At 36.6% G+C, this 14,960-nt stretch overlaps 1 protein-coding gene across 4 annotated transcripts in view; it reads right to left on the reverse strand.

Annotated features, from left to right (window-relative positions):
* The window catches only part of LOC112957030 (gamma-aminobutyric acid receptor subunit pi-like), a 28,246-nt gene that overhangs the window by 9,076 nt on the left and 4,210 nt on the right, over positions 1-14,960 (reverse strand). For 3 of the 4 annotated variants that reach the window (XM_026050541.1, XM_026050540.1, XM_026050543.1), the window contains exons 3-6: positions 12,859-12,926; positions 11,043-11,260; positions 10,364-10,446; positions 5,906-6,043 (exon numbers count right to left, since the gene is read on the reverse strand). In XM_026050541.1, the coding sequence (XP_025906326.1) occupies positions 5,906-6,043; positions 10,364-10,446; positions 11,043-11,260; positions 12,859-12,926 (507 nt within the window). Of the gene's footprint in view, positions 1-5,905; positions 6,044-10,363; positions 10,447-11,042; positions 11,261-12,858; positions 12,927-13,354; positions 13,461-14,960 lie in introns of all 4 variants that reach the window. The other variant, XM_026050542.1, reaches the window with a different exon arrangement.

Raw genomic sequence — 14,960 nt, forward strand, 5'->3', positions numbered from 1 at the left:
CATAACTGTTATAATTTTATGAAGTTAACATGGATCCATCTATTTAACTGCCATGCATCTGATTTGTTTTGCTTTTATTTTCACTTCTAATTGCTCAAGACATGAAATGAAAGACTGAAAAATATTTTCTTTGATACTGCTCATCTAACCCTCATATTCCACTTAACAATCCATGCATTGGCATCGTCCCTGACTACCTTTTATTTATATATTACTCCATTACAGCATTGGTCTTATTTTGAGCAGTGCAGATGCCGTGGTCCAAATGTCTTTACAGAAACCAAAAGTTTGGGCCAACATCAAAACCAGATCTGGGATTTCTAAGGGACTAGCACTTGCAAAGCCTGAACTTGCCTGTTAGCTTATTAATTGAGCAAAAATCAACTATGTTTGGGCAACTGCAGCATAGGATATGAAATGTACCTGTCTGATCAAAGTAAAGAAAAACTTTGCCTTTTTATTACTTTAATTTGCAGAGCAGACTTCTTATTCATAAATTCAAAGTTCAAAATCAAGCTTTAAAGGTTTTAAAGTTCTTTGATTAGTACTTGTAGCAAAATATCAACAAAAGCAAAATGCATACACCATAGTCAGATGGCTTTGGTTCATCTATTTTTTATGTGACAAAAGATGATCTTCAGAACATATGTTTTTCTAAAGCTGCATGTTGTGAGCTGGGACTGAACTATAGAGGTCTGAATGCACTTTAGCAACAATGATACATGCAGAATGAGGCTATTTCTGCATCCCTCAGGTGCACTTTGAGACACGAAGTCAAACAAGAGCACTCAAAAGCTTTAAGTGTAAGTAATGGATGGCAAGAAATGCCTTACTGCTCCCAGACTAGAAAATGGATAGTTAAATTTCAGGTTTTAAAAATACTGTTTAAATTGCAACAACAACAAAAAAAACAATAAAGTGCCATAGATCTCAAAATCAGAAGGGATCATTAGATTACCTAGGCTGACCGTATTTGCAGGCTCCCAGAAGTCATTTGTCATTACAGAAAATTGTGGCACCATGTCCACAGAAAGGGGAGCAAAATTATTGGACTACAGGCACATGTGGGTTCTCATGGCTCATTCTTACTGCTCTTTAAGAAGGAAAATTCTCAAGCAGCTAATGCAGGGTAGTTGGAGAGCAACTATTCTCTTCATAAACTCCCTGAAAATATACTTTGGTTCATCTCAACATAAAACTCTATATGTACACAGGAAATTGGTTAAAAATATTAAACTTGAAAGACATTTTGCCATTCTGCTGTAACTTCTCAGTGCAGACAAGCCTTTTGAATGTTCATTGATTTTATTTTTCCTGATGCCATACATTTCTGAAACAATACAAATAAAAGAACAGAGATATAACAGTCTGTAATCAAGTAGTTTTTTCGTGAACAAAGAAAAGGCGTTTCTCTAGCCCTAAGGGTTTCTGTTTGCCAGGTTCCAAAGACATACCATGAATATGATAATAATGGTGTCAACATTTCTCTACAGAGCTCAGAAAAGCTTTTATAACAGAAAATTTGAGGCAAACCGCATATAGAATTCATCTGAGCCCCTATAATAAATTGGAGGAAGGAGGAGGCAAGAAAAAGTATACAAAGGATACAGAGTATGTTAAAGAAATGAGCAATGGCACAAAACAAGGGTAGGGAACTATTGTAGCTCCTTTCTCACTTATGCTTACCAAAAGTTCATGTTTAAAAAAATGTGAGATTCTCTACCACTATTATGGTGGATGCATATGAGACAGCAGAGGATGTGCAGTGAGCTCACACCATTGCCTTTGATCAGCAAGTCAAAAATTGTGATCTCATCAAGCAAGGCAGATCAAAAGTAAAACACAGGATCATGCAATCCTGGGACCACTTTACCTGAGTTAACTCAAGTATGGGTCATGTTTACCCTCAAAAACTGGCAGGTTTTCCCCCTCACTTCATTCTTACTCACAAATCTGAATAGCAGATAGTCTCTACTCAAGCTCTCCCTACTGCTTTAAAAGCGAGTATCTGAGAAAGCATAGGTGTAAGAAATCACATTTTAGCTGCTTCATCTAAATACTTTCATTTTTACTCTCATAAAAGTCACACCAGCATAGACTTCCTTTCTCAGGGGTTGAGCAGGTCCAGGGTCTGAGAAAGTGCAAAAAAATAGTTTATAATTTTTATAGCTTGGCTTTGAACTCTTACTTTTGATTTTGGCTTCTAAAATGGCATCCTAATTTACAACATTGATCATACTGTATACCCAGGACCAAGATAATGATGATTTTATCAACATGACTGTCACAGTACCACAGGAGAACAGATGAAAAACTAAACATGGGTTTCTGATCTCGTGCAATCCATTTTTTGATTATGCCAAAAATCACTTTGTAGTGTCTCCTCCTGGCTGAACAGGACAAGAATGTGGACCTCTGCTCTTCCTGCTTCCCCCTGCTCAGCTGATGGTCACAGGAGAGGAGTCTGGAGGAGTCGTCCTATTTTGTAAAGGGTATCAGCCATCTGCATTTCCTTTCTAATTTCCACTCCTGCTACAGGACAGGAACATCTCTCCCACACTTATTTCCTGTGAACTTTTTGATGAACTCTACTGCAATAAGAAAATATTCCACTCTTTACGTAAGCAGCACTTTGGTGTCCTGCACGGAGGTGTGCAGCCAGGCACAAAGAGCATATTCTTCTCCATCATGAAATATGGATGCTAACCCCCTGGGTGCCAGCTAAAACGTGTGATGTACATCTCACAAAAGGGCATCAGTGTAACTCTACCAAAGCAACATTTTCTTCTGTTGTTTTTACCTTTTAAGGACATAGTAAAGATTTAAATAGAAATGTACTGTTCTAGCTATGTGCTGAAAATGTTCTTTTCTGCATGCACATTTTATAAAGCTTGTTTAGGATGGACATGTGTCAGAAATGACTAGTGTTTCCCACTTTCATCCCACAAACAAGTTGTGGAACTGCAACAACTTCTGACTGATGCAGGATGTATATCGTGCAAAAATATAGGTAGTAAGTTATTACAGCTCCTACTTTATCTTTCCCTCAGAAAACACTGAAAACAATTGCTATCTTTTGTTCTTCACGGTCAAGATCTTTCAAAATACCTCATCTCCTGTTCTAGCTATTTTTCTTCATAAGGGAACTAAGGACAACAAAAGATCACATCCCATTTCTCTGAGAGATGTGATTCATCTTCATGAGAATGCTTCACAAAAGATGAAGCTTGAAAACCAGATTTCCTTAGAATTAGATAGACCGTTCCACATAGTGTATCTACAAAAATTCCTGTGTCCATCCAACTTACCATAAAAGAACCTTTCAGGCCACTATGTCTTGATATTCACTCTATTCACTACATTTCCATACAACTCATATACTCTTCATCTTCATATACCTATTGATATTCAAATTGCTGATTATAAATACACTCATTGCTGGTTTAGCTGTGAATTCTTCTGGGGACCTGGGAGAGAAAGACTTCCTGCATAATAGTGGCCAGAACCACACAGCTCCTGCATAGAGTGAAGTACACCCAGTCAAGGTGCTGAAATCTCCAAGGATAGGGATTTTCAGGAATCATCAGCTACCCAAACAGAAAAATTGTATGTCTCCTGTAGCCAGTGCAGAGCAGAATAGGTTAGAAGAGCATCAAGGGAGATCTAGACTAGACACAATGAAAATATGGCTGTAGTAACCATCAAAAAATTACCTAGGGAGGTTATGGAGTATGCAAGCTTGTCTAACTTACTATTAAAGCTATGCGTCAGGCTGCAGATATAGATGTTCTTGCCTTGGGACATGAGTAGACTAAATGAATTCTTAAAAGTCTATCCCAGACTTATTTCTACGGTTATTTACACAAAAAGCTAGCATGTCCTTAGTTGTTTTTGTTTTTCCAATAAGGCAAGCTCTTCATAGCTATATTTATTGCTATGGAGAAGGAGGACTGGCTAGACAGCTAAGATAATAACCCAGCAGTCTCTAATGCACATGTTTGGTTTTCCAAGGGCCCCAGAGTGTATCAATGTTTTAAGAGTAAATATTAAAGACATGTAGGAGGTGGTTATTACAACGGCTTCACACAGGTTCAGATTGAAACTATCCTGTAACACAAAACCAATGCCAAACCCTAGCCAGAAATCCAGTTAACATTATTCAAAGCAACTTACTATTATGCTATTACAATAACATGATTACTATTACAAGATACATAGCATTCTGTAAACAACATTAATCCTTGATGTCCTTTTAAGATCACTTATGCAGGACTTCTGCTGATTACTGTATTTTAATTTTGGCTCTGTCAGTGGTTATGTGAACCTGGGCTTTTCATTGCACAGCTTTCCCTTGTGCAACAGCTGGACTATCTGTCTACATGCTCACAGTATCAAATCCTGATTGCGTTTTTGCTATATTAGGAAATATTGCACACTGCTTTTTTCTAGTATTAAGGCATTGATAATAGCTGTTATTTATAAAAATACTTTCAGATATTTTCATATGTTAAATGAAAATCATTTTTCACTTCTAAATTGATTACATAGAACTGTATTTTTTTTCCTTTTAAAATGAGCTAAAGCATGCACTGCTTCCTAAAATATGTGTAGGAAATAACATCTAATTCCTAAAGACTCAATAGAAAGAGGATTATGAGATTCCCTTAAAAATGTCCTGCATACATTTAAATGTAGCTTTCTCGAACAAGATAACAAGCAACAAGCAGATAAGGGAAATTTCATAGATTAAAACATTTTTAAAATAAAACAAAGCATCTTTTAACTTCATAGACATGCTTACTACCAATATAAAGGAAAGAAGACAACAATATCAACTACTAGAAAGAGCACAGTTCATCTGACCATGTCTTTGGCTACATTTTAGTTCTAATTGGGAAAAGTAATTTTTTTTTCTTCTCTTTTTTTTTTTTTTTTCCTTTCTGAATTCAGTGATAGAAGGTGATTTAGAATTGACCCTTTTTTTATTCCTCATTTCCTGCATGGTGAACAGGTCCTAATACCCTTCTGCCTTCTGGGCAGAAGAGCAGTAGAGGGTTATTTTCCATTGATTGAACCTCATTTTGTTTAGCCAGAAGCTATACAGAGGTAAGCAGATGCCAGTTATGTAAGTAGCAAGATAACCGTGATCCCGTAGTCTGTTATTTTGTATTTCATTTCTACATTTATATCCACTTAGAGAACTTTGACTCTTAGCCTGATTTAGTACCCAAAATTAGATTGTAAAGTTTCTCTGCGCTTCATCACTTAAGTAGAAATTCCCAGCAATGCAATAGAGAGCATCTCTGTGATTCAGTTAACACAGAGTCTGGTGAAACTACAGCTTTGAAGGATGCCTGTGTCCTCACTGAATATGGGTGGCTTGGGCAGGAGGCAAACTGCTGTCAAGACCAGCAATAAAGAACCTGAAAGGAATTCAAAAGGCTTGCCAGGTATTGCACTCTTTCAAAAACTTTGCAATAACCTGAAGCAGACCCTTTCATGAGGCCAAATCAGACAGAGGAAACTCAGGAAACTTCCTACAGCTGTTTTCTAACATTGGCAAGAAGCAGAGGTCTGGGGCTGCTCCACTGACCCGTCTGGGCACAGGGAAACTGGGCCAGGCCACCTGTACAGTGCTGCCTGTACATTTAAATGCAACCTGCAGCCTTATTCCCCGCATAAGGATTCTGCCTGATGTTACTTGGAAATAGCACATTTCTTCAACACTCTTTAGAAAATGCATAGCCTAGGTGAAAATGCTGAAACGTCAACTTTTGTACTAACCAAGTCTCTGCAGGTAACACAAAAAAAGGTTCACAGATGGTTTCAAGAATGTAATTTCACTGGCAAAGTGTGAAATACCATGCTAAGAGGATCACAGAAACTGCTATAAGGATATTCTTACCTGTCTCATACACGGCCTCAGATACTGAAGTAAAGTAGTCCTCTACAGTATATTGGGCTAGTCTGAGTGTGTCCAAACCTCGAACTGAATCATTTCCTCTAGTCCAGTAAAACATGACATCATTGATGTTGTAACCCCCTGTAGAGAGACACAAGCCAATGAAAGTGTTTATTTTACACAGTAATTAATTTGTGCTGAGTGCAATTATGTTTCAGCTGTTTCTTATTTGTCTGCCTGAAAGCACAATTAAGTATAAACAATTACTTTTTTGGCAGAACATAATGGTTGTTCACAATAAAACTGCCCAAAAATGAACAGCAAAATCCTATCATTGAAAGCTGTCCCTTCTGGAAGAAAAGAGTGCTTTATCTTTTATTACAGTATACATGACAAACTAACAAAAGAGAGAAGTACCACATGGTATTTTAGAGGCAAAAGCCATTAAGCATTGAAGTACAGTTTTCATGACCTATAGCACTTCCAGCATTCAGACTGAGCATTGAGCATGCCTGGAGCTTGTCCTCCAGTTGGTGGGACCTGCAAACTGGCCCCAGGGAGCTTGGTCCTCCCTTGAGCAGATCAGAGGAAATAAGAGATGCTCATGGCCAACTTCACTCTGAAACCAGGCTGCACCATGATATGGGACCATGGTTTGCAAAGGGAGCTTTGCAGGCACCCCAAGCAGTCCTGCAGAGTTTAGGAGAATTTCCCTTCCCTTCAGATAGGGAGGGAGCACTTGTAAGGGGCTTGTAAGAATCATCTACCAGAGGACATGTGTTTTGCACACACTTAATATACAGCATAACTAAAATAGCTTCATGTTCCCATTATATTAGAAGCTGGCAATTTTCAGAGTAGTATATATATCATTAATTCAAGATTATGTTAATATAATTTACATGTTAAGATGGAGCATTTGAACATCTTTTCCTTTAGCATACCTAGACTGATCACTCCTGTATTTGACAGACATATTGTACATTTTAATAGCAAAGCTTAGGGACAGAAATAAGATCCCATGATTATTTTTAGATTCCACTCAATTGTACATTGAGAACCCACGATGCAATACATTGCAAAAGTATATACATGCTGCAAAACAGCACAGCTCTAGAATCACAGAAATATGAAATTTTGCTATTTTTGTATTAATAGCTTTAACATTAGGCAGGAAAAACAGGAGTTCAGAAATCTAGTTTCAAGGAAACACTGTCCTGATTAGCGCTTAAAGTGACAATTTCATCTGCAAATTCTCTAGTCTCCAAATGTAGATCCTGTTTCACCAGCACAGGCAGTATTCCAGAAAAGTGTGACTAGGGCTCTGTGCTCATTATCACACTTATAGTAATTAAGGCCAAAACACCACTGCACTGAACAACTAAGCCAAAAGCACAGGTGCACAAGCCAAAATCCTGATCCAATAGTACTACATGTGGGAAATTTCCTAGACTGGGCTGATGAAAAATAAAAGCAGTATATGCCATAAACAAATGGTTGCACTGTCACCAATCAAAATAAAATGTTTGTAGAAGCAGACTTTTAGGCAAGCCTCCAGGCACAAATTCATTTTACTGCTGTTCAGTAAAGCTACACTGTAGATAATTTAGATTATATCCGAAGAACTAGAGTGTAGCAAAGTAGGTTCTTATCTGTCTTCATCGAATATTGATTCTCCCAAGCAGCTGGGGGTGTGGATAAATTCTTGAATGCTCAGACAGTGATAATAAGCATACCCCCAGAAGGAGGTTCTGCTTTAGTAGAACTATTTATTTCCCAAAGTATTCTGATACAGCTGTCAGATTTTGGTAGACTTTCATACGAAAACACCTTCTAATACTAACTTCACAACTCTATGTGAAGAAATTGAATCAAGACAGTCTTCCCAACATTTAGGAAAGTTAAATATCAACATGCTCCCTCTATAAAGTTCTCTTTTTTCAGGGGATTAATACTTTATAATTATAAAAAGTCTTAAAGACTTGCATTGAAAAGATCCTTAAGCTTTATTATTGGCTTTTATAAGTAAGCTGCTCTTTTTATATGACACTAAATTCTCATTATAATTCTTCAAGCTTGAAATGTCTCACTTCTGTAATTTATTGATATAGTATGAGCAACAAATGTCAACAGGGTTAATAACATGAATAGTAAATTTGGAATTAAACATTCATAATGTCTAATACAAATGAGTTTAAGTTTCTGATACTAATTTTAATTTCCCCTGATGGTCAAGCACAAGTTAAAAGCCATTACATGGCCCTTCATTGAATAAAAGCTAAAGGACAAGTTCAAAAAGGGAATAAAATTTCATAGGCAGGCACAAAAAATTAACATGGATCTGGACTAGAGGCCTGTGGGGGAAAAGACTGAGGGAAAAAAAGCCTTCAGCCACATGATTCACCGTGAATGAAGGGTGGTGCTTTCTGCCACAAGGTAGAGCCAGAACTCCCCTCTGTCAGACTCAGACCCAAGTCCCTCAGGTCCCCAACTGTCACCTTTCATGCATCACTGGAGACCCAGAACTGCAACTCCCTCTTCATATGTCTGTGCAATCTTCTGAAGGAGGGGAATAACAGGGGAAAAAAAATCATATCCAATAGAAAATGTAATTGGAAAGTCCTTATCTTGTAGAAAGTATGTCAATTAGTGCTAAATGGCTACTAATTGAACAGCATGTTGTAAAGGCTACCAGGATGTTTGTGTGTGTACGTGTGTATAATCTGCAATAATGATGTCTTCCAAAATCTCTTCCATGATAATAATCTGTTATTTTGTCTTTACTCTTGCATTCATTCATTAGGAAGCCTAACACCTTGTTTCAGCTCAAATATTTGCATTTTTATTGATACACATCTGTGTTTTTATTGAAGTGCATGCATTCTTGCATTCACAATTCATCCAGGTAATGGCATTCACAAGCAATATTCCAGGATTGTCATTATCCATCTATAAACTACACAGTTTAGCCCATAGGGGAGCAAACACCATTTGTACTGTACTCAAAGGAAAGTATTACAGTACACTAGATGACAAGGGCCACCGCTAAAGGCATATTCCTCTTGCATTCTTTGTTTCTAGCTGCTTTTCCTCAAAACTAAATACCACTGACAGGAAAACATTTGAGATTACATTACTACATTTTCTTTTTAGACAGGAGACACTTGTATGTTGTTTGAAATAACAAATGGAATCACTCTGAAAAATATTTGTTTTAATTACAGAAGGAATTCCATTTTTTTTTTCTAATCTTGTCAAATAAGTTAAAGTTCCTGAGAGACATATATTTCATTCTGGGACAAGAAAAAACCTAAATGACTCATTAAACAATGTCGTTGATGTAAACCAATATATACTGTTCGACTTAGTAATACGCTCTTTCAAACAAAATTATCTTGGAGATGGATCCAAATTGCTTTTTGTTATACAGATGTTATCCTTTCAAAACTGCTGATTCTAGAGGAATTTCTGGATGAGGAAGGTTTGGAAAGAGATTCCCTTTGTGCTTCAGTCTAAGCTCTGCAGCAATCTGGTAACTGGTCATTATCATCAGGAAACAGAGAACACATCACACCTCTGAAATGCTAGACCCTCACAAATTCTGGAAAACCTTCCAAATGTATTTCTTCAGATCAGAACACACATTTTCTTCTAATAGGATTAGATACCCTTTGATGTTGTCCCATGCAAAAATATCTTTGAGAGCCTTATTCATATAAATAACAGCAAAAAAATTAAACATGCACTGTTGGGTATTTGCTGGCACTGCATCTTTACAAGCATTAAAGGAGAATATTCTAATGAAAAATAGGACAACATTGCTTGATAAAATGAGAATCTAGAACAGGATATTCAGTCTCAGTGATGACATTTTTTTCCCAGGGCACTGGCACAGACACAATTAAATAAGTCGGAGAAGGATCTGTGTATATCCTTCTCAGAATAGAACTGCCTATGCAATTACCTTCTTTCAAATGAAGACAGTAAATTAATTAAATATGAATTCTATGCCCACCAATAAGCCTTATCTTGTTTTTTTTTTTCTTTCTTAAGGGAGATATGCCTCAGGAAAGAAATTACATAATATCTGGAAGAAGGAAAAAAGGCAAAAGTCAAATAAAACAACTGATTTTCTTGGCTCTGCTAGAAAGTATCTGGTTGCAGAACTGCCCTTGAAAAACAGTACAAGACCTATACAGAATGCAGTGCAGACGTAGGTCTACAATCTTCCAAATTTTTATTTAATGTTAATATTTCTGTGCGTTGCCATGCTTTTTACTGAAGTCCCTGGCATTTACTATGTATACAAACACTATTGGAATTCCGTAGGAAACAGTCACATGCTGCCCCCTAGCACCTGAAAATCCCAGCCTCTTCAGCAATATCCAACATCCATCAGCCCTAACTAGAGGCCACAGTTATTTTGCTAATTGTATAAAAATAACAGCAGTAAAGTCTTACAGCTTTCCAGTTGCAAAGTACATGTCTGCTTATCCATTGGATACTTGGTCAGATCCATGCTGCATGCAACAGTTGTGGTTATCCTTGAAAAAACAGAGTATTGCTGGTTATTAACGGGAAAACATGTTCAGCGCTACAAGTAAAATTAAGTCATGTGAATTCTCTGAACTAATATTTGTTGGAAAATATCTAACAGGAAAAAATACAGTATTTACAGGTATCAACTGCATCCAGACTAGAAATCACTCCAGAATATTTCTATGTTGTATCACCCTCAAAACATCATTACCTCTTCTCACCTGCAGCATATATTTTATTTTATATTTTATATTATGTTTCAGAAATTTGTCAAGTCTATCAAAATCTATTACAAAAGGTAACCTGCAATGAAGCATGTCAACCTGTCATTTCCTTTCATTAGAGAAAACTTCACTGAGAAGCAACTGCCAGAGCAAAAGGCATTTCCTGAATTTGGTCTATGTAAAACAAAAGGTCCAATTGAGGGAAGAAAGCAACATCTATTTAATAATGTAATCATATTGGTCAGCCATATCATATATTTATAAAACCCTTCTAAAGGCACAACACATAAAAAATATATACTGCTAACTTGGACAGCATGATAAGTGAAAGGACAAGTAGAAGTCCAAAATATGTCTAATATGGGGTGTTTACCTACCGTATGGCATACAGGACTGTTCCGTTAGGATATATTCTGATAAGACGGTTTTCAACAGTGATATCATGAAGAAAAGACTTCTTTGAATCAACTATGAAGGTATCCGGGACCCAAAGCATTTCTACAAGCCGACCATCAAGACTTAAACTCTTGTTGCCATCAAAGCAAAGTCTCTCATCAGTCCATCGCTGCCTTAGAAATATGGTAGCTGTATAATCCTGAAAAACAAAAACAAACAAGAGACATGATTAGACACAGCATAGCACTATTTTTTTGTTTTTTTTAAGAGTATGGAATGAGCTATTGTCCCACTCTTGAACACCAGCTCTCGGATAGCCGCTTTACTAGCTCTTTTACTGCCAAATGTTCCAGCACTTGATGTGTGGTTGACATCATAAAAAAATATTATCTCGAGTAGATTTCGTTCTTTTGGCCCAGCTGAATTTTAGAGTAAATGTTGGGGGCCTCATTCTGGAAGTATAAATCAACTGAAGTCAGAGCTTTGCCAAAGGATAATCTGGCCTTATAAATCTTTAGACTTTAAAACAATTTGTATAAGTGGCTGTAAGCATCATTTGTTTTACATAAACTAACAGGCAATTTTATATATAGAAAAAGTTGTACATATTCTGATGCATAAAAGAGAAAAGTCCAATAGGAACCCTCAAATCATGTTCAACTTAAATATGCCTTACAGCTTTACATCCTAATGAGGATGCTTCTTAGCCACTTTTTAATAAACTTTTAATTTTACAGGGTATTTTTATCAATTTTAAATTCAAATATTTTAAAGTCTTCTCAAATTCTGACCCTACTTTCACCTTTTTATTTATTAATATCTGAACACTTGCAAAGTATACAACAGATTTGAATATTCAAGTGTGGTAACAATACCAAATGATAAAGGACAGTGTGTATGTATTTCTCCCCCACCAGTATCAAATACTGATGAGTTTTACATTTCTATGCACCAAATTTGGATCTTTAATTAGAAGAGTATATTATGTTCCTTTGTTCAAAAAGGTATATTTCAAATATAAACAAATATAGCTTGGATAAAAGTGACAGGACATTACAGGGAGGATGAGGCCAAACTTCTCAGCAGTGGTCAGCAACAGGACAAGGGGCAATGGGTACAAGTTGAAACACAGAAGTTCCATCTCCAGCTGAAGAACTTCTCCACTGTGAGGGTGACAGAGCCTTGGAACAGGCTGCCCAGAGAGGTTGTAGTCTCCTTCTCTGGAGATCTTCCAGTCCCACCTGGATGCCACCCTGTGCCACATGCTCTAGGTGTCCCTGCCTGGATAGGGGTGTTGGACTAGGTGATCTCTAGAGGCCCCTTCCAACCTCAACCATACTGTGATTCTGAGAGTCACAGTAAGAACAAAGTAGTATGAATTCAGCTGTGGCTAAACACATGGAAAGAGTTGCTTCACAGGCACACATGAATGTATTCTGATTTTCTAAAATTCATAGGAACTGAGATATTTCATTTCAAAAATGATTACTGCTCTATGTCTTTCATAGAGATGGTTAATATTGGGTGGCAGATCATTTCTGTTAATGAGATATTTGACTTGTATCTGCTAGACTAGAACTTTAAAGCACTCATCTAGAAACTAGTCATTTTTAGCACATGGGCATTTATTATAGTGTAAGCACTATAGAATTTTGTTTTCAGCTCTGCAGATGCTATCTCCTAACACACAGGGAATAGCACTGACTGTACAAGGAAAAAAGTCTCAAAGTCCCATTGCTAGCAAATGGAAATACAAAACCTTATCAGCTTACAAACAAGAAACAAAAGCAATGATACCATGTTTATTTCTGATATTGTATCAATGCTCGCAATATCCAGGCTCATCCCAACTGACACAGGACCATCTGCAGAATAAATAAATAAAAGTCAGAATCCAGCCCACAGTTCTTTAATACTCCGTGTTCATCAGCAGCAACTGCTATAAAAAAATTCCAAAGTATCTTCCATTTTTCCTTTTTCCCTCCCCAAATGAATTATCTCTTATTTAGATTAAGAAAAAAAGGATTTCATATCAAAAATATATCTAGTTATTTTGATATAATTTTAGTTTTAATATAAATGTTTTATAAATATTATAAATTCTATTATAAATTATAAAGATTCTATGTTAATAAATACAAAGATATTGAAGATTGTCTTAGGGTTTCCCCCTCCCTCCGCCCCAGAAAAAAGCAATAGGAAAACATTGCACAGTAAGGTGCTTCATGTGCAGTCCCCACGGTACATCACACCCCTGTGCTCCAAGGTGCAGAGATGTGGAAAGAATTCTTACAGTTGCAACATCTGGTCCATCAGATGCTGCAGGGTAAGGGGTTGCTCCTGGCTGTTTCAACATGGTTAATATCCAGATGGGATGTCTAAATGTCTGCATTTACTTCCTATTTAAGAATATATTGTCAATTTTGTGTCATTGCAATTTAACAAACCTCTTTACTTTCGTCTCTCAGCATATAGCTCACGGTGTGAATACTTGCATTTGTAAAGGAATGCCAGTCCTTTCATTGTCCTCTTAAAATTAATTTATCCAGTGTGATTAAACATCTTATCTAGGTAGCTGTCATCATGATGTTGGTATGCTCAGTCTCTCATAAAAGGAATTTTCTTTTAAAATAATGCACCAATCTTGCAACAATACCACATAAAATACTGTGACTAACAGAATTAAATGAAATAGTAAAAATAACACTTCACAGTTTTATGAAATACTCATTTTTGTTCACATGACTCTGTTTGGTTCTAGAGTGTTAGGGGGCCTGTTAACAAGAATGACTTGCTCTGATTTTTGACATGCAGTTTCCCCACCTACAAGGCATTTAAGAAAAATATATTATGCAAAGTGACTTGAAATATTAAGATGGGCTTTCTGACCGTCTCCAACTTGATTGTGGGTATGAAGATATAAAACATCAGAACCACTACTGGTAGGATTCATATTCAAATCCATTTGGTCCTATCAAAGATGTTGAGATAGCTGTGTTTCTTTATTAAGGCACTCTGCAGATGAGAAATTGGTGGGAATAAAGTTCTTATTGAAGAATAAGCAAGATGTTATTTTAATACAGTCAAATGAATGCAAGTAATTTGGGAAAAAATAATGCAGGCAATACCTAAGGATCAGAACCTATATTGACAAGCAATGTCATTGAGAAGGATTTAGGGACTGTCACACAATCACACAACATGAGCATTCAGAATTATGCTTTAGCAAAAGCACTTTTGCAATGGAGAGTAGTGCACAGAATTAAGTTATCTTACAGTCTAGACTGCACGAGCAGACTGTTGTTGCAAGACTATTATTTGATTATTGCGACAAGTTCTGTTTCTCACATTTTAAAAATTGTGTAAACAGTAGACAGTTCAAAGACAGAAAATAGAGATGAAAACTCTTAAAGTTGAATAATGAAGTTTTACGATGTGAAAATTAAAGAACAGAATTTACTCAACTCCTGAAAAAGGAGGCAGATGTTACTTGACCCATGTTAATAAGTATGCAGAAAAAACATCCAATAGTGGATGTCACACATTTTTGCAGACAAAATAAAGACCCCAGTTTTTGGAAGCTGAATCCATGAACCTTGAGTCCGTGAAGCAAGGTACTGCTCACTGCAAAGCTAAAAAAAAGCAATCTTTTAGGCATCCTTCATCTGCCACTCCCAAAACAAGTGGCAAATACAAATCAGCCAATGAATTTGTTAAAATAAGTACTAGCTGCCATGATATTTCCTTTACTAGTAAATATTTCTGTTTTCCCTTTGTTTAGGAAAAAAACAGGATCCTCATTTTCATGCATTCAACATGACGTAGTCTTTTCAAGAATAAAAAACCTTTTTTGATAAATATTAAAGAATTCAGTGTCACAGATATGCCCAGAGCCTGAT

The sequence above is a fragment of the Nothoprocta perdicaria genome, unplaced genomic scaffold (genome assembly GCF_003342845.1).
Source record: "Nothoprocta perdicaria isolate Ctin4 unplaced genomic scaffold, notPer1 scaffold_7, whole genome shotgun sequence".
NCBI lineage: Eukaryota > Metazoa > Chordata > Aves > Tinamiformes > Tinamidae > Nothoprocta > Nothoprocta perdicaria.